General features: G+C 41.5%; 1 protein-coding gene across 1 annotated transcript in view; it reads left to right on the top strand.

The window, feature by feature from the left end:
• The first annotated feature begins 659 nt into the window (after positions 1–659).
• The window catches only part of MDGA2 (MAM domain containing glycosylphosphatidylinositol anchor 2), an 862,004-nt gene continuing 835,527 nt past the window's right edge, over positions 660–27,136 (top strand). Inside the window, exon 1 of the mRNA XM_081511223.1 lies at positions 660–2,132. Coding sequence (XP_081367349.1) covers positions 1,853–2,132 — 280 coding nt within the window. The 5' untranslated portion in view covers positions 660–1,852. The remainder of the gene's footprint in view (positions 2,133–27,136) is intronic.

Here is a 27,136-nt window from a genome sequence, read left to right as displayed (position 1 = left end):
CTTTTGTAACTATGAATTTCTTAAGCTCCTCCAACATCAGGGCTAGCTCTGCCCCAATGAGAGACTCCGTCTTTCAGAGAAAAGATTTTTCAAAGCGGTTAACTTTCGTAGGCGACATTGCATATTAAACATACTAATCTCTGAACTCGTAGGTGTTTTTCCCTAAGAGCCTTTATGGCTGTGATGACCATATTTCTCTTTAAAAGAACAGATATAGGGAAGAAACGGTGCCGTTCCCAAGCGTGGTGGCCTGTTCTGCCCTCTAGTCAAGCAGAACGGATCCTGGGAAATCTTGGGCAGCGGACAGGGGACGGTGTGCCCTGTAGTCACCCGGGGTCTAAGGTGGCAGCCGGCCTTTCGGCGTGCAAACGCAAACAGCGGAATCAGCATCCGCGGCCGCGCAGGTCCGGGAGGTGGGGGCGGGGGGCTCACGGGGACGGCTGGAGGCCGGATGCCGCCGGCCTCGCGGAGCCTCTCGGCGCTGTCCATACTGATGAGCTCCTGGGCTGACACAGGAAGGCAGAGCTGAGGTGGAGCAGAGGAGGCGCGGAGGAAGGCGACCGAGCCGCGCACCCGGCTTTGACGTCGCCCGGCTGCGGCTAGCAGCTCGCGCTCTCAGCACGTAGCGCACAACGTGACCACACACAGCCCTCCTCTCCGGCAGCCTGGCAGCTCAGCAGCCCGCTCTCGGCTTCGCCCTCCTCCTCCGTCTCCTTTCCGCCTCCGCGCACACCCAGGGATTCCGGCCGGCGTCGAGTCCTCGGCGCTCCGCCGCCCAGCCCGGGCACCTCCGCCGCAGCTGGGGCCCGAGCGGCAGCCACGCAGCCGGGGTCCTCCTCAGGCAGCTGCTCTCGGGTTCACCTCCGGATGCCAGCACTACGTTAGCCCAGGCGGGGAACCCTTTCTGCGGCTCCCTCCTCTAAACTCCCGCCTGTCCCGACCGCCCCCATCCCTCCACCTGGCGGGGGCAGCGCGGAAGCGAACAGGACGCGCACTGTGCCGGTGGGCACGCGTAGACGTGTGTGCGATCCGGTCTCTGCTTGGCTTGCTCCCTCTTTTGCGAGTGGCGGTGTCTGGACTCTGCTTTCGGCTCCCGGAATTGGTGCGACGGGCCTGAGCCCCCTCTTCGCTGGCGGGGCGCTCCAGGCTATTTTGGAGAACAGTGGCGGCGGTGGCAGCGGCGGCAGCTGAGGCTAGTGCCTGAGAGAGCTCCAGACGCACACTCTGCGCCCTGCCGGTCCCTCTCCTCCTTCTTCCCCCTCCTCCCTTCCCTTCTTCCCCACCCCCGTACCCCTAACCCCACTCCTCCTCTTCCTCCTCCTCCTCTTCCTCCTCTCCCTGCTCGGCGATGCGAGCCTGTATCGTGTAACAGGATTGGCGTTGCAATGGCAACTGATGGAATGGGGGAAGGCAAGACAGCAGGGCTGGGGGCTCCGGACTGCGGACCGGCGGGCCGCTGCCGCCGCTTGACGCTCCTCCGGGGACCTTCGCGAGTTACTTTGTAAAGGCGAACCCAAGCGAGGAAGACCCTGCTCGGTGCCCCGAGTCAGAGGCCACTTCCTGCTCCCTGGCTGCCCGCGCCAGGCTCGCACCGCTCGGCACACCCGGCCCCTCGCCCGCACCCGCCGGCGGCCCAGCGCGCCGCCGCCGCCGCCGCCGCCGCCGCCGCTGCGGAGACTCGAGCCGGCTCCCCTGAAGAACCCTTCGCCTCGCGGCTCCTCTTCCCAGCACGCCCCCGGCTCCTCCCCGGCGTCTGCGATTTTCCTAGGCGCCCGGTGTGAGTGCGGCGTGTGTGGAAGTCTGTGTCAGGGTATTGTGTTGTGTGTGTGTGTGTGTGTGTGTGCGTGCGTGCATGAGTGTGGGGTGTGCGGGGCTCCTGCGCTCCGCTCTCGGCCGCGGCCGGGAAAGGACGGACGCACGGCGCTTCTCTCTTCCGCGAGCGATTCCCGGGCACCTCGTCTCGGCTGAGGCGCGAGCGGAGCGCGCCCGGCTGGCCGCCGGCCTCCAGAAGGTCCCGCTGCGTCCCCCCCGGACTGGATATGTTCATGTTCATGTGAAGATGGATTTAGTGTACGGTCTCGTGTGGCTGCTGACAGTCCTCCTGGAGGGGATCTCTGGCCAAGGAGTGTACGGTGAGTGGAATCGCGACGCTATCGTGACCTTGTGATTCTTAGGTAAGATAGGCTGGTGAGCGAAAATGCACGACTCGCGCCGTTCCGGGGCCCCTCCCGGCGTGGCTTTTGATTTACACTTCATCACGTTATTGGGAGCGATAAGGAGGCAGCGAGCGCGCTGCGGATTGGGCTGCGAGCCGCTCTCCCAGCGCCTCGGTTCGGGTTCGGAGTTGGGTCGAGGCGGCAGCCCCGCACTCGTGCGAATGAGTGGCTTTGCACTTGATTTATCCCCTCTGGGGACCGAAGCTCTAGCAGTCTTGGGTTTAATGATAATTTGGCTCCTTGCAGGCTTTGGCGTCGGTGTCGCCGTTTCCTCCAAAGGGAAGCTTCGAATGTGACCCTAGTGAGCTTCCGATTGCTCTCTGCCCTCCATCCCCCTCCGCCAGCTTTCTCCTTCCCACCTTTTCCTTCTTTGAGGGGAGACCGGGGAGTGAAATGCCTCCTTGACTTGATATTCCGGCTCAGGAAGTGGGTTGACAGTCGAGTTACATTCTGCACCAGCCGTTGCCATGAGCACTGACTTGGGAGGGGAAAATAGCAGGCAAGATTCTCGGTGCCAGACGCAATTAAGGAACATGTTTATGTGAATGGATGAGCAAATGCATGAATGAACGGACAGACAAGTCCGCGCGTCTCGACTCCGGGGCAGGACGCGAGCTCATTGCAACTGGAACACAATCTCAGTTCTCTGGAAAACCCAGGGCTGGACAGGTTAAGATCAAGAGAAGGGCAAGCTTGTTAACTCGGATGTTTTTAAGTCCTCAAGAGCAAATCCAGGTTCCTTTGCCCGTCAGCAGTTGGCACCCTTGGCTTTTGGGACTGAAAGATAAACACACACACACACACACACCCTCAGGCTCTGGGTTAAATGAAATGTACGTCTTCTCCTGGGACAAGCAGGCGGTGGCACAAAGGAAAAATAACTTCTGTATTCTCGAGGTACGGTGGGAAGGTTAGGAGAACAGCCCTTGAGGGGACAGCAGGCCGAGACTCACCCAAAGCATCTAGGCTATGGCCCACATCCAGAAAAAATGAAATTTTCACATCAACACACCTCTCCCCTGCCAACCCCGACTCCCGGCTTGTGATTTCCATTTCCCTAGGGGCCGAGGTCCCAGCACCGCAAAGGCTGCCCCAGGGCAAAGGGCATGAGTGTTTGTGGAAGCGCGGACCTTAGAAGTGACTTCGGAGTGGGAGCAGATGCCAGGGGCCCTGAGTCCTCGAACTCTGGGAGCTTAGAGTGCGCAGTGGGCAGCTGTTTTCGAACCGAGGCGCGAAATCCGACCGAGCCTTGACTCTCTCCGCGGTGTCTGTCCAGGGCTAAGCCGTGCCGGGGGTGGAGGGAGAGGGTCTGGAACGCCGAGCCCTGGTCTGTGCTGAGCTTCAGCGGCCACTCCCCTTGCCTGTCTTCCTGCCTCCCTCCTTGGCTCTGGTCAAGAGATACTCACTCTCTCCCACCTCTAAGCATCTGAATACCTCCTCGCTCTGCACTCCCTCTTTCCAGAATGAAATTGAGAGCTTTCTTGGTGGTGGTGGTAGCGCTGCTCTTGCTGGTGGTGGTGTTGGCATGTAGGAGAGACTCTCTCGAGGTCTTACCCGCTTGGCTGATGGCAGGAGGTGGGGCCTTGAGCAGCAGGAATTCATTTAGAGCTCTTTTCACTTTTGCTGGACACTGGTGTCTGGCATCTGAGAGTGGCTGGGATTCTAAGGGCGGACCAATGTTGCAGATAAACGATCGAACCTTCTCAGGAAGCTGTTCCCTAGTCTGAGCGAGTCTGAATTCTGCTTATCCAAGTCTTTATTTCTCTCCCATTGGTTCATATTAGCCCAAATAAACAGGAGGGTCTTTAAAAAAAAAAAAGTGTGTGTGTGTGTTTAGGAGGTAATGAGAAGTGAGAAAATTGGGTGGGGGTAAGGGATGTTTTGGAACTGTCTGGATTAGAAAGGCAGTGTTCCATTTTTCTGTCACTTTTTGTCATTCAGATTATTTGCCCTGGCAAGTTTCATACTAGGTAGTGGCAAAGTGTAAGATCTAGGAGTGGAAACAAGCCTACAACAACTGCATCAAAATGATCCTGTGCTTCTGCTGATTGACATTAAGGGAGGAAGCATTTCTGCTACTGAGCTGATCCTAGTAATGAAGGTGGTGGTCTTCTTTTTTTTTTTTTACTATTGATGTGGTTTTTAGTCACTTAGCTAGGAATAGAATTGGCTTTGTGTGAAAATTAGGCAGCATCTCTAGTTGTTATAAATGCCATAGCTATTAGATGGGTGAAAACTATATTTATCTATTATTTTTCAAATCTGTCTTTCATGTCACAGAAGTTAGATTCTCAAAGTGAGTACCCCTAACCTTCAGCATCAGTGTCCCCTGGGAGCTTGTCAGGAATGCAAATTCTCAGACCGCTCCCAGGCTTTCTAAATCAGAAATTCAGAGTGTGGGACCCACATTCTGGGTTTTTCACCTCAGGTGATGATTATGATGTAAGCTAAAGTCTGAGAACCACTGATAAAACTGCAGATTCCATTGCTTTGACTTTGTAAACCATGACCTTTCTTAACCTGAAGTAGCTTTATTTTCATTTGTGAAAGCATTTATGGGGAAGAGAAGATTTTATTTTTATTTAGGCATAAAATTTTGATCAGCTGTAAAAAAGGCATAGATAATAAGAGTTAGTGTAAGATTATAAAAAGTGCGTTTTGAACATTTTACATAAGAAGTCTTGAAAATAATTTAATTTAAAAAAGCAGGGCAATTATAAACAGACACATCAAAGACTAGGTAGGAACTTTGCTAGCATAAAAGTCTATGCCCCTGTATCCATTTATTTGCCTATATTTGCAGATCTAAAACCATCCATGGTACACACAAAAGATTACATCTTAATTTAGTCTCCGAGCAGCTAGGATCAAGAGGAAATAAAATTATTTTATAGGTAGTTTAGGCAGAATCATTTCATTATGGTCTAAAATTAATTACAAGATTTAGAAATATATCACTGTGACTTTTCTTCTTTGAAATAGCTGGTCAGTCCCTCACTCTTCTGCTGCTTGCCTGGAAAATTCTGAGCATGAAATTCAGATTTTTTAAAATAATTGGGAATATTTGTTTTAATGCATAGTTTATATTGTCTTGACTTAACTCTAATCGTCTTCCTGTTGTGCTTGATCTGCTCGGTCCTTTGTGAACTACTTAAGTATAAAAGTTTCTGCTATTAAACAAGGAACTTGTTGTCATTTATCTGGGAATATTGCTTAGCAGACTTACTGCATAGTAGCTGAGATTTGTGGATATGTGGCCTATGGGTAAGGAAGATTATTCTTTGATTTATATCTGCCTGTCTACTGTTCACCAATGATTCTGATGTTACTAAAAAGCAATTTTTGAAATGATGTTTTCCCCTGTAGATATCTATATTTGTGTAGCTTTCAGAATCAATTTTCTTAATTATGTATTGTCCCATCTTGAATTTTAAAAAGTTATTTCTATTCAAACCTTTTTAGTAAAATAATCTTGAAATTGTAAAGTTTTATTTTAATTTTCTTTTTACTATATTAAACATCACTGAAACTAAAAAGTCATTAAAGAACTGTGAACTGGTACCCATTTTTGACATTGTGAATTTTGTTGCACTAAACCCATTGCTTTAAGTTTAGGAAAACTAGTAAACATAGTATTCAGGGTCAAAATGTAAACCCCAGTTAAGTGTATACTAGTGCAATACTTAGAGCAGAGTGATCCAAAGTATGTTCCTAGTTTTTAAAGCTTTCTTTGTAAATTATTCTGTGGATGTTTAACTTGTTTTTTAGAGAACCTACTGATAATTACATAATTTTGAGAGTCATATCTCTTGTAAACTTCACAATTGCCTTCTTTAAAAAGGAAAAAAAAAAAAACTACTGTATTTCTTACCTCTGACCTATTATACTCATAATTTCCAAGGAGGTTAATAACAGATTATAATTGCTATTATAATCATTGTTGTTGTTTAGTCACTCAGTCATTTCTGACTGTTTGCAACCCCATGGACTGTTGCCCACCAGGCTCCTCTGTACATGGGATTTCACAGGCAAGAATACTGGAGTGGGTTGCCATTTCCTTCTCCAGGGGATCTTCCTGACACAGAGATCAAGCCCGCATCTCCACAGATTCTTTTTTTAGCCACCAGCGAAGCCTTATAACTGCATTAGTACAAGACAAATCCCCAATGCAGTTGAAAAGCCAAGTAAATGTCTTTGAATAGTTTTTAAGGGGAGCCAAATCAACTGATGACTTGGTGCCTTAATATGGTTAATGTACTGCCCATAAATAGCTTGCAGTATGTGCTAGAAACAGTAAGTAGAATAAATTTATCATCATGTGTATGACAAATTAGCAGGCTATATGCTCTCAATTCAAGTAATATCAATTAATCTCACAAATTTTAAGAATGACACCTCAGGCAGTAGCTGACAGAAAAGATTGGTGGAAATGAGAACCAAAGGATAAGGTAGACAAGAAGGATCTGGAAGATATTTCATACTGTCAGTGGGTTGAATCTAAATGTACAGCTTGACCCAAAGGGATAAAAGTGGTCTGGAAGATCAGCTGACCATTACATCTGGTCCCAGAATATTGCCATCCTCATGGCAAGATTATCCCAAGGTGCAATGAGTTGTGATTTTTATCCCGTTTGAGTTTGGAGAAACCTTGTGATCAGTACTGCTTTTTGAGCAAACTCATATTTAGGGTTGTCAGTCTATGGGAGGAGGGAGGATGGACTTTACTGAATGTTGTTTGAAAAAGTAAATCTGAAGATCTTTCATATACAGTTAGCTTTAACCTTTTCTCTTCCTACTTCTCACTCCACTATCCCCATGTGCACCTGAGAACACACACACACACACACACACACACACACACACACACACAGCCCATCCTTAATCATCACCACCTAGGTCACCATCACAAGAAAAAGTAGGCTCTCCTTTGTATCTTGAGATGATTTTTGTCCATACAAAGTTGTCTTTACTGGTTATGTTACTGAAAATTCACATGGAGATGAGCAGATTATTTTATGCAGTATTAATTGCTCATGTCCTGTTTGTCCCTGGGAAGCCTCTAAGTGATTTATTAAGTATTTTAGATTGACCAGGTTGTACATCAAGCCTAAGAAATCATTTTCTAGTGAACAAATCAGTGAGGATGCCAGGGTCCTGACAATTAGGAATCAGAGGTTAAAAGTTTAGCGATAAAGCAATTCTGGTGAATAGATGTCATAAAAGAAATTCAAGGAATGCATTTTTCTTCATCATCTTTGCTTAATTTATTGTCTCTGGTACCAACTCTTCCTACTGATATTGTAAAATTCTTTTCACTTTTGTTTTGTAAGGCAAACTGCCTTGAACTTATTTTGAGAAATGGGGTATGAGTCAATTCTTCAGGAAAAAATGTGCTCTGTATTCTTAAAATGTACTGTTTTAATGTGACTGGGGTAAGACTCATGGGGATGCAGCTAATTACGTTAGCCTATGGGTTCAGTTTATGTCTTAAGATAGTGTTAGGAATCATGATCTTGGGTTGCTTTCCAACTGTAAAGATAATTCATCATTCATGTTCTCAGGCCTGGTTCTCATGCTTTGGGAAGAGTCTTGGAAGAGTTAGGCTCAAGGCTTGCAATCAACAAAATCTAAGGCAAAGAGCCAGTTATACCCTCCTAGTCCTGGAACTGAGCTCTTGGCAGCTGCAGTGAACTAAAGGAATGTGCTATCAGCTCCCAGTTGAATTGGGGAAGATCTTACTTTCCCTTTTGGCTTTTTGGAAGGACAAGTAAAGTATTATACTGAATGTATTTCAAGTATGAATAGGGTGAACGTTTTTAGCTTCACTGTAATTGCCGTTAACTGAATAGTCCCTCAAAATGAAATTTCATTTCTTTGCTTCAGTGACTGTCAATGTAAATATATTACTTAGAGCAGCTGAATAAATGATTTCATTCATAGAGCACGGTATCCTATTTTTATTTTCAAATCCAATTAATAAACTTTTGGTTCTGTAAAGTCATAAAGTTGCAAGTAAGAAGAGACTTCATGATGGCATTAAATCATCTCACTAATTTATGACACAATAGCTTTGTATTATGCTAGTCAGACAGTGGTCCTATGTTCTTTGTGACTTTTCTTTACAGAAAGAAATTTCACAACTCTTTTTCCACAGTCCAGACTTATTCACTGGAATGATACTTTTTGCCATCTTGTTAAAATTCCTCATCTTCTTTATTGGGGTATGCAGTTAGTTATTTCCCATTTTATACCAGTACAATTCCATCTTTGTTCTTAACTATACTACCTTGAACTGATCCTAATTAAGCTTTTTTATATTGGTTTCTTACTACATTTCCAAGATACTATGCCAAGATACTGTTTCCAAGATACCATTTCTAATCTTTGTTTTAAAACACTTTATTTCCTTTCCTGTTGATGTAATTGATTGAATTCAGGAAGAAAGATGATTTCCATTTCATAATCCAGATCATACATTCCCCAGGAGTTCACAATCACAGAAAAGGATTTCAAATATTAGGAACATTTTTTTTTTCCTTTGGCTATTACACATTTACCATAAATTTATCAGTTAAAGACATATTATGGTAGGAATAAAGGTATTAGAAATTGTGATGTAACTTATTCTTTCTGTATTTTAGTAAGCTACCTCTACAACTTGCATAAGAATAGGAGACATCAGTTTCATACTGTACCCTGACAAAACTGTACCAAGGACTATTATGTAGTTGGCAGATGGGGTCAGATATGTGACATGCTACCATATCTGCAAGCAGCATATTTCTTGTTCTGTTTTGTTGTAATGAGAGTGCGAGGGATAAAAAATAATGGAGTGATTCTATGGAAAGGGAAATACATATATATATCTGAGAGAGGAAGGGTTGGTTCATAGCTAGGCCTCCCACAGTCCTAAAGGACAGCACAAAGGGCATTGAAATCTCAAAGAGGTGAGTAGCAAATCAAATACTGGCCTGAAAACAGTGTTGGAAAAATGTATCTGCACTTTAAGTGACAGCAAAACAGCAAAAAAAAAATTTTTTTTAACTAAATAGAACTTTGTTCATGGATGTCAAACAGAGGAAGAAAAAAATGGCTGCCATTTGACAGAAAGGAATCTTCAGGGAGATTTTTCTGTTCTCCTGAATGGGAAAAATGAGGAATTCTTAAATAGGGCCTATAGTCCCAGTGGACCAGATTATCCTGCCTGCTAATTGATTGTACATAAGGAGAGATAGACACAGATTAAATATCGAGGCAGTCTCTCTGTTATTTCTGCAGAGCTGTGAATTGAATCCAGGCCTCACCTCAGGTCTACTTATTACTGAAGAGATGGAGGTCCCCATGAACTCAGAGTTTGCAAGTTAATTGAGGAGATAAAGCCAAGTGAAAAAACAGTCAAGACTCTGAGAAATATACAGACATTTGTGCCAAGACAGGAGAGAGCATTGATAGCTGCCATGGTTGGAGGAAACTTGAAAAAGCTGGTACATCATGATTTGAGTCTTTCAAGTAGGTTGGTGATGTACAGGTAAAAAGGAAGGAAAGGGCAATGCTACAGCATGGATTCCAGCTGCAGAAACAGGGGGCAGAAAGAAAAATAACCCTGCAATTTGTTGTTGCTCAGTTGTTAAATCATTTCCAACTCTTTGTGACCGCTTGGACTGTATGTGGGGCTTTCCTCGTGGCATGCCAGGCTCCTCTGTGCTCCACTGTCTCTCCGAGTTTGCTCAAGTTCATGTCTATTGCATTGGTGATGCTACCTAACCATCTCATCCTCTACTGCCTTCTTCTCCTTTTGCCTCCAATCTTTCCCAGCTTCAGGGTCTTTTCCAATGAGTCAGGTCTTTTCCAGTGAGTCGGCTGTTTGCATCAGGTGGCCAAAGTATTGGAGCTTCAGCTTCAGCATCAGTCCTTTCAGTGAATATTCGCGGTTGATTTCCCTTAGGATTGACTGGATTAATCTCCTTGCAGTCCAGGGGACTCTCAACAGTCTTTTCCAGCTGCTACTGCTGCTGCTGCCAAGTTGCCTCAGTCGTGTCTGACTCTGTGCGACCCCATAGATGGCAGCCCACCAGGTTCCCCCATCCCTGGGATTCTCCAGGCAAGAATACTGGAGTGGGCTGCCATTTCCTTCTCCAATACATGAAAGTGAAAAGTGAAAGTGAAGTTGCTCAGTCGTGTCCAACTCTTAGCGACCCCATGGACTGCAGCCTACCAGGCTCCTCTGTCCATGGGATTTTCCAGGCAAGAGTACTGGAGTGGATTGCCATTGCCTTCTCTTTTACAGCATTTGCCTAGTATTAAGCCTAAGCAGTTTCTTCAAAGTTTACTCCAACTAGAAAAATGTGTCCATCCTTTAACCTATGGTAATTCTCCCTTCCCAAAGCTTGTAAATATGTGAAGTAAACTTTACTGGATATTACCCTGAAACTTGCTCAGGTATTTATATCCACCATATTCCTAGGTTGTGTCTGTTCAATGTGAAGCTACTGACCTGCTCATCAGAAGATAAGACAGTTATCTCTTAAGTTCCTGTAGGATACTGAGCCCTCCCCAATTCAAGGCAGACTTGGGAAGCTTTGAACTTACATAGGGGATCCTTTTTGAGTTAAGGTCAAAACTTATCAAAGCTCTTTTAGACTGTCTACTACTTAGAAGCAGTGAACTGTGAGTCCAGAATGACTTAAAACATCATGTTCTTTACAAATGTACAGCCACTGAGTGAATTCATTTCCCTTAAGAAAAGAGAGATATGTGCTTTTATTATTATTATTATTTAAAAAAATTCTCATTCAGTGAAGGATGATGTAGTTGAAAACTCTTGGTGAATTTGGGCTTTCTTTTCATTCACCTGCTGCTGTACTGCATGACCACAGGCAAAAAAATAATAATAATAATAATCTTTCTACTCCTCAGTTTCTATATCTAATAAACTTTTAGGAAAGTGGACTGTTACATAAGGAAAATGTAAATAACAGCAAGAATAAAGTATGGTTGTGTTTTATATCTGGAGGAGAGGGAGATTATACAGTGACTGCCCTCTGTCTTCTTAGAAAGGCACCCTCAGGTGGTGCAGCGATTGGACTCTAGTAGGAGTGCCATTTGGTTCTCAGAACAGAGTAAGGGGGCAGGAAGCAACAGAGATCAAGCAATTGTTTTCTGTAAAAAATAATTCTCATTTGTCAAACAGAAAATAACTCAAGTGGTATATTTTAAATAGTGTATGTAATATTCATATGTGCACAAGAATGCCATTTGATACTCTTATCTTGTATACCTCTGTGGTTGGGGTTGCTCCTTGGGCTACTCTCCTCTGAATTCACATAACCCTGGAGTTTGTCCTTTTGCTCCTTAATGATGGGGGTGGGATTGGGACGGGGAGCTGATATCCCTCCTCATTTATGAGCTCCAGAGACTATTAATGTCACCCCGACCTTATCATAAAGAGTATATTTATATGTGTTCAAATATGTGTATAAATATCCCTTTTGTATCAAGTAGCAAGAATAGTCTCAATATCATCCCATTTTGAGACTAAATGAAAAATAGCACTATAAAAATGATATATCCAAATGGGAAAAATAGGGATTTATTTGTAAGAATACAAGTAATTGATAATTTAAAAATAAAACCAGATAGAGTGAGAATAAATCATTAAATAAAGCTATCACAGATTTATTGTGTATTTGCACAATTGCACTCATCTCACAGGCTAGCAAAGTAATGCTCAAAATTCTGCAAGCCAGGATTCAACAGTAGGTGAACCGTGAACTTCCGGAAGTTCAAGCTGGATTTAGAAAAGGCAGAAGAACCGGAGAACAAATTACCAATATCCATTGGATCATCAAAAAAGTGAGAGAGTTCCAGAAAAATATCTACTTCTGCTTTATTGACTATGCCAAAGCCTTTGTCTGTGTGGATCACAACAAACTGGAAAATTCTTCAAGAGATGGGAATACCAGACCACCTGACCTGCCTCCTGAGAAATCTGTATGCAAGTCAAGAAGAAAAAGTTAGAACTGGACATGGAACAACAGACTGGTTTCAAATCAGGAAAGGAGTATGTCAAGGCTGTATATTGTCACCCTGCTTAATTAACTTATATGCAGATTACATGATGACAAATGCTGAACTGGATGAAGCACAAGCTGGAATCAAGATTTCCAGGAGAAATATTAATAACCTCAGATATGCTGATGACACCCTTATGGCAAAAAGAGAAGAAGAACTAAAGGCTCTTGATGAAGGTGAAAGGGGAGAGTGAAAATGTTGGTTTAAAACTCAACATTCAGAAAACAAAGATCATGGCATCTGGTCCCATCACTTCATGGCAAATAGATGGGGAAACAATGGAAACAGTGACATATTTTATTTTTGGGGGGCTCCAAAAGCACTGCAGATGGTGACTGCAGTCATGAAATTAAAAGACGCTTGCTCTTTGGAAGAAAAGTTACGATCAAACTAGACAGCATATTAAAAAGCAGAGACATTACTTTGCCAACAAAGGTCCATCTAGTCAAAACTTTGGTTTTTCCAGTAGTCATGTATGGAGGTGAGAGTTGGACTCTAAAGAAAGCTGAGTGCCAAAGAATTGACGCTTTTGAACTGTGGTGTTGGAGAAGGCTCTTGAGAGTCCCTTGGACTGCAAGGAGATCCAACCAGTCCATCCTAAAGGAAATCAGTCCTGAATATTCTTTGGAAGGACTGATGCTGAAGCTGAAACTCCAATACTTTATACACCTGATGCAAAGAACTAACTCATTTGAAAAGACCCTAATGCTGGAAAGGATTGAAGGCAGGAGGAGAAGGGGACGACAGAGGATGAGATGGTTGGATGGCATCACTGACTCAATAAACATGAGTTTGTGTAAGCTCTGGGAGTTGGTGATGGACAGGAAGGCCTGGAGTGCTGCAGTCCATGGGGTCACAAGGAGTCAGACATGACTGAGCAACTGAACTGAACTGAACTGACCCAAAAGTGAGTGACTAAAATTGCTGTTTCCCATCTAGTCACCTAGTCATTAAAAAGAAAAAAAGTATCTGTAGAATTAAATGATAAGTCTTGGACCTAATAAACCATTAAAAATGCATTTTTGTATACAATGGATTTAAATTATCCTTGGTAAGCATTATTTTCTATTTTTCAAGGGTGAAAGATAATTCAACTCGATAATACCCATTCACATAATTAAGTACATCAGAGAAATTCTTCAGAGTAGTTTTCTAAGTGTCAGGTTATTAGCTCTATAATGGTTGGGAATGCTGGTAAGATACTGTAACCAAACCAAAAGGTCATCTTTACTTAAGACTTTAAACAGACAACAAAATTATTAGTTGAAAGTAATTTTGCCCATGATATGGAATGAACAATACTAGCTTTGCTAGGCATGTCATTTAAGCATATGCACACAAGTAGACTCTGTGACCCGCACGGATTTAGTAGATATGTAGTTCTGGAGTTGTCAGTCTTATCTTGGTATATATCAGAATTAGTGAAGTTCTTATCAAAAAGTTGCATAGTTATGGTTTTTATCCTGGTTCTGAACTTGTTTCTTCTTTTTCATGGCTTATTCTGCACCATTACTGTGATTCTTCTCTTCTCTTATTCTTGTATTCACTTATATTTTTATTTGGTTCATGTTTCACACCGGTCTATACTACCTGTACCCTTTTTTTTTTTTTTTTTGGTTCAGAGCTGCTGTATTAATATTAAAGTCCTCTGTTTTAGTCCATAATTAATCAAACCTCAATTTGGGGCTAATTTTGTTCTTAGTCATATGTAGGTTTGTCTAAGTATAATTTCCTAAGGAGGCACAGCTCTCTTCCATTTTGACCGTTCCCTGCCATATTGTAAACGATACAATGGCAGCATCATTCTTAAGTTTGGGATTTAGAAACTTACCCCTTTTTACCCAAGACAGGAATAACTCCCAGTGGGCTGCAGGCTTTTCACTCAGAGGCTATTTATCCTCTGATGATTTCCTGTGTCACACCAACAAACATCCCTCCAGTCACAGCAGCTGGGATTCAAAGTAGCTTTCTTCCTGCTCCCTGTGATTTCATGATTTACTGTTCAACTCAATTATAATGATGGGATTTTGCTTGATATTTCAAAAAGCATTTAAGTTTTAATCTTCCGTCATCATTGAAAACTCACTGGTTAATGCCTTAACTCTCTAAGCTTACTTATGCAAAGAAGTAAATACTTTGAAACCTTTACATTTAATCACCTCTCCAGCTTCAGAGAAAGTGTAAAGAAGATATTCATCTTTCTATCTACACACAAACTACACCTATATTTGTATATAGAGTATATATGTATATACTGTAGACTGTATACTCATATATTGTAACTGTCTATATGAGTGTGGGTGTGTGTGTGTGTCTCTGTTTTCTGAGTGGGTCTTATGAAGCGTGACTGGTCTTTAGGCTGAGCTTTAGGGACTGGATGGCTTTCTTGCTTCCCTTACAAAGCTGACTCTGATTTAGTGTTGAGTGCAGTATCTCTTCTAACATTTGTTTTGTTTTTAAATATCTTTTGTGATAATTCATGTTTGTACTATTTCCAATTTGCCACATTACCTTCAGAAACTTCCATTACTTTGTTTCCTTCTGTATTTTTGCAGGTAACAGAAGAGAAATGTTTCTTAGCTGCATAAGAGCAATACATGTGAAGTTTATTTTACCGCCAGTACAGTGATGTATAAACTTGAAGCCCAGTCACTTGCATACTCAGAAGACCATCCCTCCTGGTCTTGTAGCCAGGTCTTTATACTGGTCTTTCCTCTTTTCCAAAATGGGATTTTAGAGCAATAGCCGCATCTGTCTTCAAGTGTGGATTCAAAAATGTATTTTTAAACCAGGCTTAATTTACTCGGATTATCTATCTTCTTTTTCCATCTATCATTGAAAAATAAACAAAGGATATCATAGTTATTTCATAGAATAACTGCCATTGTACAAGTGCCTCCTATATGCCACACCTTCTACTAGAAGTTTTATATACATTATACCATACTCTGTAATCTTTGAATGAGATAGATGAGAAATCTGAAACTCATAAAGTTTAACTAGCTACCATATAGTTACTAGTGGCTGAATTTGAAATCAAATATGAAGTGGATTTAAAAATAAATATTTGTATATATCCTTATATGTATTATTAAATTATATTCACATGTGTGTGTAGACCTACTATGACAGAATCATACAAGTTACCTGAATCATCTTGTGCCATTTACAAGACATTTCAAACACTCTATATTTGAAATGCAGATTGGGTATAAATTCTAGCTTTTTGGCCAAGAAATATATGTATAGGTAGCTCATGTCAGCACTTCACATCACAGTTTTCTTACTTGGAAAAGAAAGATATGATTTATAATTTCATTTTTTTTAGAATCAAAATGCCCATAGTGAGGGCTCTCTCTGCTATAATTTATTTTTGGACTGGTAGGATATTTTAAGCACATTCATAATTAGTGACCTGTAAAAATGAAGACATGGCTCTACTAGATATTCTGCAGAAGTAGTTATATTTCTCCATGTAAAATAGGAAGCATTATGCTTATAAAGAAAACAACCACTGTCAAGTGTAGTACTTTATTTCCCCCCAGGCTGATTAAGAGTCACTGGCCTTGGTAAGATTGATAGTTAAATGTGATATCTGGCCTGATTTTTGCCTTGAGTTCCCTCCGGGTATTTCTTGGCATTTTTTTACAGAGTTAATTGAGGAGACTATATCAACGGGTTTCTTTTCTTGAAAATCTTGTTGTGCTCCAGAGGACAGTTGATTGCAAGCTCTGTCCTTCTCTTAGCTGCCAGGGAGTTCCTCAAACCTCAAAGCTTACAAATTAGTGCAGTTTAGTGATTTGTTTTAGGCTTTTAGCTACAGCATTTGCTACTATAAGAGTGATTTTTTTCCTATGCTTTTTGAATGTGGTTATTGTGTCATATAGTATAACCCTGTACCATTCTGGCTATTGTGTGATTGATACAGAAACTGCTTCGATAGGAAACCATTTTAAGAGAGAACAGGAAAGGTATTATATTCAGCTGTAGTGCCATGCATTTCTAAACAGCTGATGTTTTCTTTAACTGATCACCACCCCCTAAATTTTCAGAGGCAGTTGAGGCTTTAGAACTTTAACTCTTAATTCGGTCTGGTTGCCAGCAAAGTGCCCTGTAATTCATTATGCACTCACAGTTCACAATTGGGAATTCATTAATTTTTAATATAACTGTGTTATGATTGTTGCGTTTTAAAGTCAGACCTCTTTATTTGAAGAATATGGAGAAACATCGATTTTGTGAATTTTTCTCTGAACAGTGCTTCTTCATACTTGAGCCAGATGCTTGAAACTAGTGGTCTGTGACTTTCTGCACACTGGAAATTATGATAATGTTGTTAAATGGAGTGTGCCATCATGTATTTTGAAATTTAAAAATCTCAAATTAAATCACAAACTTTTGTAAAGGAATATAGTAAAAGATGAATCAAATCAGTGTTCAAAAGAGCTTAATCATAGAGTGTATGTTTTTACTGCTTCACATATTTGATGCTGTATTTCAGAGTACTTACAAAAGATAATGCTCCCTGTTTTTGCATCTTTCTTTTCTTCTAATTTTTCTATTTTATGATACCTTGGAGGCAATGGTCTGTTTTGGATGAAGGTGCACAGTGTCTTAATGATTTGGTATAAAATTATATACCTAAAGATTTAAGTTCATCTGTATGTTATGGTTTATAATTTAATTGAATATTATATATATTAAGGGCTTCTCTGGTGGCTCAGATGGTAAAGAATCTGCCTGCAGTGCTGGAGACCTGGAGATCCCTGGGTTGAGAAGATCCCCTGGAGAAGGGAAAGGCTACCCACTCCAGTATTCTTGCCTGGGGAATTACGTGGACAGAGGAGCCTCTGTGTGCATCTGTATGTTATGGTTTATCATTTAGTTGAATATTATATATATTAACAATATTAATTCAGTTGAATGTCTAAAAAAGCTGGAATAGATATTTTTAGAACAAAGGATGAAATAGCTTATAAACTTGAAAATGGTATTTAAATATCTTTAGTTGTGACAGAAAGTAAAGTCTATATATTTTTAAATATTATTTTAAAATTGCTTACGAATTTTTTATGGTGCCTTAACTATCAACTGTTTCTCATTCATTGTACATAGCTGTCATCCTCCCAACAATTATTGTGACATCCTGGAGGTTTTCTCATTATTAGTGAAAACTCAGCGTTTGTACAAATGGGAAGTGTTTGATAAAGCAAAAGATGAAAACTGGTAAAGCAAACTTCTAACATACTATTGTGTGCTGCTCTGGGGGGATTGAATTTTAAGTTGCAAGTGGAGGAACAACAGGTGAGTTAGTCTGATCATGATATTGGCCCTCAAACAGGCAGAATCAGCTGGAATCAGTTGATTGCCATTACAAGGAGATAGTTGGGCCCACATCATGGAAATCAGTAGAATGGATGAAGGTAGGATGAGGTGTCTGCTTGTCGGAGGTTGAGAGGTAGATTAATATGCAGGTGGTTTCCTGGGGAGTATTAGTTGCATAGTCATATCTGATCCTGTGCAACCCTGTGGACTGTAGCCCACCAGCTCATCTGTCCATGGGATTCTCCAGGCAAGAATACTGGTGTAGAATGCTCTCTTGGAAGTACCACCAGCATTCAGCAGACAGAGAAGGTGAGCTGTGACTCAGTTACAGCAGAGTCTAAACTGAGTGAATGGGATACTGTGAAGTTGGAGTAGACCTCAGAGATGTCCCAGATAGAGGAAAACCCCTTTTCACCACCCCCTTTTAACCAGTCACTGGGTGTTGGCTGCCCCTGGGGAAGACGAAACACATCTCAGGAGGAGGTGGCTCCCTTGGATTGAAGGTGAATCCTGGGAGGAACTCAACCGTGAAAGCTTAGGAGGTAACACTCTTAGGAGCTGGGGGAATGAATGTCTTCATGCAGAAAGGGTTCTGGACAGTGAATCACATCTTCTATACCTGTCCCCTTAGGGAGTTCATATTTGTTTGCTTATGAAAGTTCATCTCATCTGGTACCCAGTCCTCTAGAAGCAGGCCTCTTTTCTCAGGGATACATACAAGAAGAAAGTCTGTGGGATGAATTTCAGCCCCTTCTGCTACCCCTGATCTCAGAACCATCGTCATCCTTGATCTCTGATATTCATTATCTCTTATTTTTTAACCCACCTTTTCTAGATCTCCCTTACCCACAGTGAGCAACTCTGATGGGCTGGATATCAAGCATAGAGAAGTGACCCCAAAGGGCTTGGGATCCTGGTCACTGTGTCCTTCTCAAGCTACTTCCACAGCTGTTACATTTGTCATTTTGCTTTCAGAATTGGGAGGGAGCACCGACAGATACTTAAGTGGGTCACCTGGGTGCCTGATGTCTTCTTCCATCCTTACATTAAATTTATAGTAGTCTTGCCTTCTCTTAACAATCAGGGTTAATTGTTCTTGCCTGGAAGGTGACTTTTTTCTTGCTGGCTTGTCTTTTGCACGGGAATGCACAGTGACTAGGTGGCAACTGTCACAAGAGTTTGAAATCCTTGTTCTTTTGTGGGGGTTTTTGTTACTCCTCTGGAAGCCAGGACATCTTAGCCACTTAGAGTCTATACTTATGGGGAGTAGAATCACAGATACCCCACATGGGTTAGTGGGAATGAAGGTAAATGGGACTGTTGGACTTATGTGTTCTACTTGCTAAGGACACAGCTCCACATGCCTGTATGCTAAGTCGCTTCAGTCATGTCTGACTCTTTGCCACCCCGTAAACTGTAGCCTGCCTGGCTCCTCTGTCCATGGGATTCTCCAGGCAAGAATACTGGAGTGGGTAGCCATTCCCTTTGCCAGGAGATCTTCCTGATCCAGTGATCGAACTCAGGTCTTGTGCACTGCAGGTGAATTCTTTACTGTCTAGTCACCAGGAAAGTCCACAGCTCCATATAATGGTCATTAACTTAAGGTTATACTACTTCTGTGGGTGTGGTGCCTGATCCACTCAGGGTATTACCCCAGGTTTCTCTGTCAGCTGCTGTTTCAAAAGACTGTTTCATCATTCTGTCAGATCAACAACTTTTGAATGGCACATGGTGTGATATAACCAGTGGATTATATGATCACATACTCACTGCTGTACCCTTTCCTTTTTTTTTTAACTCTTCAGTGGATCCTCGTGTTCAGTGCAAGGTTATGAGGGATCCTATTTGGGTAGATAACATATTCTGTAAGCCCTTGGATTAAGATACTTGCTAAGGCCCTGTAGGCAGAAAATATAAACCCATACCCAGAATATGTGTCCGTTCTTTCATGTCTAAATGGGCCCAGTGTAGTCAATTACCGCTGAATAGCTGGCTGGTCTCCTTGAGGAATGGTGTATATCAGGGTAGGATGGGCATTTAGCAGCAGCAATAGCTGGATAAACTTGATGAATGGGAGCCTGTGCTGCTCAATCTACACATAGTGTCCATACTTTTCACTGTGGCTGCTTTCTTCTTGTACCTCTCGAACAACACTGAGGTGACTGACAGCAAGCTGACTGATGTCAACTGATCAAGTCATTCTGTCTATTTGGCTGTTAATTGCTTTACTCTAATTACTATTGCTCTGTAAAAAGCTATCCAAACTTAGCGATTGAAATGGCCACTTTATTATGTTCATGGATTCTGTGGGCTAGGAATTCATACAAGGGACAGTCAGAATGGCTCATTCTTGTCCCATAGTTTCTGGACTCTTACCTATTAAGACTTGAAGGCAGAGGGTGTCTTGACCTCTCAGGACTGGAATTGTCTGGAGGTGTCTTTATTCTGGCCGAGAGCTAGGACCTCAGCTTGTTGGCAGGTGGAATGCCTACATGTGGTGTCTCCATGTGGGCTTTCACATTGTTTGGGTTTCATCACAGCGTGGTGGCTGGATTCTAAGAGCATGTATCCCTAGAGAATAGCAGAGGTCTTCTGGGATCTTGCTTTGAAAACTATGTGCATCAATTCTATGGACTTCTGTGTGAAGCAGAGACAAATGTCCACCCAAGTTGAAAGGAAGGGACTATAGATCTCCCTAGTTGATGGGTATAATAGTACCAAGTTTGCTTTGGAAGAAGTTCACATTGCACATTGTGTAACTAGAAAAATTGTTGCAGCCTTCTTTAGAGAGTACAGTCTGCAACATGACTCATGGTGGATGCTCTCTTGAGGGCAATAACATGGTAGACAAAGATCTGTCTACTTTGTGCCCACTCTAGATCTCCAGCCAACCAACCAGCCAAGCTATTCACTGCCAATAAATACACAAGTAGATAAGTATATATTCTTACCTCGGCAACTTCTCTTTCCACACACGGTGTGTGATCCCTGAAGTTGTGTCCATAGTTAGATTTCTCCTCACTGCTGACCTTGAATGGGCTTCCCAGGTGGTGCTAGTGGTAAAGAACCTGTCTGCCAATGCAGGAGACATAGGAGATGCGGGTTCGATCCCTGGGTCAGGCAGATCCCCCGAAGAAGGGAATGGCAACCCATTCTAGCATTCTAGCCTGGAGAATCCCATGGGAAGAGGAGCATGGTGGGTCACATTCCATAGGGTCACAAAGAGTCACACGGGACTAAAGCAATTTAGCATACTGACTTTGAAGGCACCCCCTAGTGTGGCTTTAGGGCAGGTGCAGTGCCTTTTTAGTTTGTACCACATACCAAGCTAGCGTTTCCTGGTGGCACAGAATCCAGCTGCCAATGCAGGAGACCTGGGTTCGATCCCTGTTTTGGGGAGATCCCCTAAAGGAGGAGATAGCAACCTACTCCAGTATTCTTGCCTGGGAAATCCCATGTGCAGAAGAGACTGGAGGGCTATAGTCCATGCATTGGACATGACTTAGTGACTAAACAAAAACAACATCACATCAAGCCAACCCACCTAACCACCATTTTTGGATTTGGTGGTTAGATTAGTGAGCCATTGTTCATTATTGAGGTAGATGTAGGGGTCTGGACCACCTCTGCATGTAGCTCACTTATGCATTCTCCACTTGTGCTCAGTCCCAGATATTCCATTTTTATCTGATAATGGATTATTTCTGGGCTTGCTTGATCTTGCATGGCTTGACTGACAGAATCCAGCTTGTAATGGACATTTTTGGCTACAGTATCTCTTAATAGCCTATGATCAGGCACTCTGCCTAAATGAGGCTCAGGACATCATACGCTGTTTTCAAATGATTTTTAATTCTCTACTGCAAATGGTTTAGGTTTTCTTAAAATCTTTAGGTGTCGTGATGTAATTCTCTTACTGAGGTTTGCCATAAATTCTATATGGTATTTTCTTCACCACAATTGTCTAGTACCATGGAGTTTTGTGGAATCACTTTGCTGAAATATCAAGATTTCTTCCATAAAACTTGTACTTTCTGCAAAGCCTTTGACTTCCCTGTGGCCCATTCTTACCCAGCATCCTTCTGTCACACATGGTTAAGTAGATCAGAGCAGTGTTCCTAGAGTAAGACATGTTCCCTCCTGAATGGAAAGAGGCCTGATAGGGATTTTGCTTCTTTCTTATTGATGAACAATGTGAGATGCAATTGTTTGTCCTTTCCTTATCCAGAGTTGTCCTCCCATTACTCAGATATTAGAGCCCTAAAACTTTCATTGTTAAAGTGTTTATTTTCCTTTCGCTGAGCATATGTGTTTTACTAAGTTTTTGAAGTATTATACTTGCTATTTTTGCTTGTCTGGCTCTCTTAGTAGGATGTTATTGATATAATGGACCAGTGTAATATCTTACATAGTGTCCAGTAAGTTCATGTCCTTACGGACTGTATTATGGCAAAGGATGAAAATCTTACTGTAGTCTTGAGTCAGGATGATAGATATATACTACTGTTTGCCCCATGTGAGTGAGAAGTGTTTCTGGTTCTTCTTGACAGAGATGGACAACAATGCATTTCCTAGATCAATTGTCAAGTACCATGACCTAAAGTTATATCAATCTGCTCTAGTAAAGATACTGCAACCAGCCACACACTGCGACTGATGCTTCTACTTGGTTGAATATCTGGTAGTCCACTCTCATCTTCCATCATCCATTTGGTTGTTGTGTTGACCAGACTAGTGAATAAAATTAGGACATAATGCCTCATTTCAGGTTTTAAGAGTGGCGTTAATATCATCCATTTCTCCCAATAAACGATATTGTTTGTGATTTGCTAGCTTGGTTTAGGGCTGAGATAATAGACATTTTAGAGAATCCCTCACCCTAGCTGCCACTCTGCTGCTTTTTATGATTAACTGTGCCAGCATTGCTACTGATGCTTAAGTGGTTCTATCTGGCCTCTGTTATTTAGAGATCCTATCGTTCCCACTGCTGTCAGGGAATCCAATTCTGTAATGACATCTCCTACTGTCAGTCCTGACCACAGCAATGTCAAGACCCCTCTCCCTGGTGCAGACATAGGCAGTTGGTGATGTGTCTGGCTTTAAATGGTATGTGCACCCAAGCTTTCCCACTCTCTTAACCTTTTAGAAATATTCCTTTTTAGTCACTCTATGATAAGAGCATAGTGTTTGGTCTGGTTAGCCCCATTCTGGAGAACCCAGAGATAATGTAACCCCTTTGTTCTTCCTCCAAATAACCAGTTTTCTCAGTAACATTTAAAAATACTCCATTGTCATGTACTGCATTTTTACATCTGACCAATTACACATTTCTTGGTTTCTAAGAGAATTGTTATGGGACTAAATTGTGTCCACAAAATTCATATGTTAAAGCCCTAAACCTCCAATGTTATTTTGTTTGGCGATTAAGCCTTTGAAGTGGTAATTAAAGTTAGATGAGATCGGAAGGATGGGACTTTTAATAAAGCATGAGGACTGCTGTGTGCATGTAATAAACCACACCCACACACAGGTATGGACACAGCAAGAAGGTGGCCATCTGCCAGCTAAGGAGAGAGGCCTTTGGAGGAAAACAATCCCACCAGCACCTTGAACTTGGATCTCCAGCCTCCATAACTGAGAGAAAATGACTTTTTGTGGGTTAAGCCCCCCAATCTGTGGTATTTTCTTATGGCAGTTCTTGTCAACTACCACAGGGCTCAGTAAAAGAAACTACTATGATAGCACACATATATCCCCCTTACTAGAAATAAATTCACTGTCTTTTGATCTACTTTTCCATTATATGCTATGTTTCTGTAACCTCTGTGTGGGTGTTTTCTTGGTGTTTCTTATTCTTCTTACAAGGCCAACAGTCTTCTTGGTTTACAGTCCCATCCTTCTGATTTAATTTTTTTAATGACTTTTTAAAAAATTTTATTTTATTTTATTTTAATTACCTTTTTTAAACTTAATTTATTTAATTTTGATTACCTTTTTTTTTTAAAGGCCTAATCTCCAAACATTGTAACATTAGAGGTTTAGGGCTTTAACATACTAATTTTGTGGACACAATTTAGTCAGTAACAATTCTCTTGGAAACCAAATGTATAGTTCATCAGATGTAGAAATACAGTGCATGACAATGGAGTATTTTTAAATGTTACTGAGACTACTGAGTGTTTGAGGGAAGGATAAAGGGGTTCCAAGGAAATGGAAATGGAGAATCCATTTCCTTGATATTCCCAGCTTCTGGAGGCTGCCCATATATCAACCCATGGCCCATTTTTCCATCTGCAAATCTAGCAGTGTGGCATCTCTCTGTGACCTTTTTCCATAGTCACATCTACCTCTGATTACCTTGGATGCACCTTGAAAATCCAAGGTGTTCTTCTATTTTAAGTTAGCTGGTTGCAACCCTAATTTCATCTGTAACTTTAATTCCTTTTTGCCATGCAAGCTAATATAGTCAATTTCTGGGGATTAGGATGTGGAAATCTTTAGGGATGGGGCAGTGTTCTGCGAATGACAGTAATAAATTGATGCCAACCTTCCATTGTTTTTCTCAAATGCATGGATAGTCCCTAGCAATAACCATCTGAATCTGCACTCCTTATAATTACTAATTATCCTGTCTGTCAATACCTGAGACACTGGATACAACTTCCTCTGGTATGTCATTATTTCTGTTCATCTAGGTAAGAGAGAGATAAAATTACAAAAAGGTCAAGCAGTCCTCATCACAGATCTCAGCAAATCTCAGCAAAGAACCGTTGCTACTGCGATATTCCTGTGATGAATTTATTCTATGAAAGTGAAACTCGCTCAGTTGTGTCCAACTCTTTGTGACCCCATGGATGGAATTCTCTAGGCCAGAATACTGGAGTGGGTAGCCTTTCCCTTCTCCAGGGGATCTCCCCAACCCAGGGATTGAACCCAGGTCTCCCTCATTGCAGGCAAATTCTTTACCAGCTGAGCACAAAGGAAGCCCAAGAATACTGGAGTGGGTAGCTTACCCCTTCTCCAGCAGATCTTCCCAACCCAGAAATTGAACCGGGATTTCCTGCATTGCAGGTGGATTCTTTACCAACTGAGCTATCAGTATAGAATTTATCCTATACTCCTGGGAAATTTGTTACTACTGGCTCGTGTTTCTTCTATTTCTTATGTTCTCTAGACAACAAATTTTTTATTTTAAAGGACCTTAACTATGGCAATTTTAGGTTTTCTTATGTTGAAATTTTTTTCTTGCCATCTAATATTCTTACTGGAAAATAAGGATATGCCAGGATAGCACCCATACCCACCAGTGCTCCATGAATTGGTCGTTGGAAGTAAGGGGGATGAAAATGGTCTGTCATCATCATGGTCTGTCAATCAGTATCATCTTCTCTTCAGCCTGGATCTGGTTCTGACTTCCAGCTACCCTCTGTAGTAATTTTGGTCACACGTGCCAACTCTTTAGGTATTTTGATTTCCTGATTTCCGAGTTTTAGTCCGTATTCTCTTGAAAAAAATTTAAAGTGGTATCTTTTGTTTTTCTGTGAGGTATGTGGACTCTTAGTTCCCTGACCAGAGATCAAACATGCATCCGTACAGTGGAAGCGTGGAATCTTAACCACTGGGCCACCAGGCAAACCCCAAAAGTGGCATATTTTTTCCACTCTAAATTATCAGTTATTGGAGAAATATGTGTGTGTGTGTGTGTATATGATACTGAAAAGGTACTTACAATTTTAAAAATTATTAAAAAATCATAAGACAACCTCCATTTTTCTGGTTTGCCAAATTTTTCCAAGACTTATTTTCTCTCAAGAAATAATTATATAAACCCAAAGTGACTTTCATGGCATCTTCATAAGTTTTACATTGTAAAGTACAGCCTAATTCTATTTTAAAACATATATATGTTATAGAGAGTGGATAAATTAATATTTTCAGATAAAGGAAAATTACTTTGTAAGTTTCCCATCCTTGAAGTTAGTCTCATTTATGCAAAATTTAAGAACAGTTGTATGTCATTTGATACTTTTATTGATAGTTGTATATATATAATGAAAGTTCAGGTGTCTCTCTAAATAATTTATTATGTCATTTTAGAAGTTTTATACTCAGAAATAATAGGTGAGATGAATATTGGCTATATTTAAGTTTTCTGTAAATAACTTTCTTTATTCCATCAGTTTGAGATGTTCCAGTAGTACTTTGTAGTATAGGAAAATAATATTTTCTAACAAGGAATCTTTTTCATAGATAATGCTTATCTGTGTATACCCTGTGCTCAGTCGCTCAGTCGTGTCCCACTCTTTCTGAGCCCATGGACTGTGGCCCGCCAGGCTCTTCTGTCCATGGAATTCTCCAGGCAGGAATACTGGAGTGCATAGCCATTCCCTTCTCTAGGGGATCTTCCCGCCCCAGTGATCGAACCCAGATCTCCTAATTGCAAGCAGATTATTTACCATTGAGCCACCTGGGAAGCCCCAGTGCTTATCTGTATCCTTTGCTAATTCCTCCTCTTCTGGGTTTCCAGACTTTAGGGATTCTCAGAGTTCTGTTCTTCTCCCTCTTTTTTCCTCACTCTGCACCTTCTTGCCTTAGGCATATCGCACAGTATCTCTGTCTGATGACATGCAGACCTTTACTCCATATCAGATCTCTGTTCTGAGCTCCAGTAGGTAACTGCCTCTTTCATGGTGCCGCCTTAATTCCTCAGATGCAGCAAACTTAATATGTTAAAAGCTATACTCTTGATCTTTGTCTAAATCTTTCTCCTCAGTTTTCCTCTTTTTATTAAAGGTCACTCTCATCTACACAGTAGTTCATATCATCTGCCTGGAAGTCATACTTGACACTGCCATTTCCTTCACTCCCATTTAACCAGGCCCCGGGCAGGTCTCAAATGTACCGCTGCCATCACCCTGGTCCCTGCCATTGTTTGTCGCTATGGATGCAGCTCTTTAAGTTTGTCATAGAAGCAGTTGTTAAAATCTTAGGATAGTGGACAGTAGGAAAGTTTTCCAGTACCCAGTTACCATTTTCTTATTCTCCCTTAAGAAAAATTTACCCCATAAGCTTTTAGTGAACACTTGAAGTTACTATGAATCATTAGGACTATGGAAATAATTTTTAGATTATTTTAGTGAGTATACAGATATTTTACATAATTAATTTTAGAAATTTTCTATTGCACTGATGTTTCCAAATAAGTAAGTATGCTAGGTATAGGACATGAGGTAGAATACATAGATAAACCATCATCATTGTTAACATAGTAGCTTCAGGTACAATAATTGTTATTGATGTAATTTTAGGCAAAAATAAATGATCTTTCTTCCATTTCTGTTAGCATTTTGAAGAAGATATATCTAAAGATGATTTAAAGAAGTTGAACTCACATGAAGAAATCAGAAAATTGAGTAGCCTATTTTATGTACCTTCACTTAGGTTAAAAGTCGGAAATATATTCTCTGCTGAGAACATTGGGTGATTTTATTTATTTAGTCTTGCTCTAGCTAGAAATGCTATCA

The sequence above is a fragment of the Giraffa tippelskirchi genome, chromosome 7, assembly GCF_054371585.1.
Source record: "Giraffa tippelskirchi isolate mGirTip1 chromosome 7, T2T-mGirTip1v1.2.pri, whole genome shotgun sequence".
Taxonomy (NCBI): Eukaryota; Metazoa; Chordata; class Mammalia; order Artiodactyla; family Giraffidae; genus Giraffa; species Giraffa tippelskirchi.
Note: the sequence above shows the minus strand (reverse complement) of the source record. Positions and strands in the feature narration are given on the sequence as shown.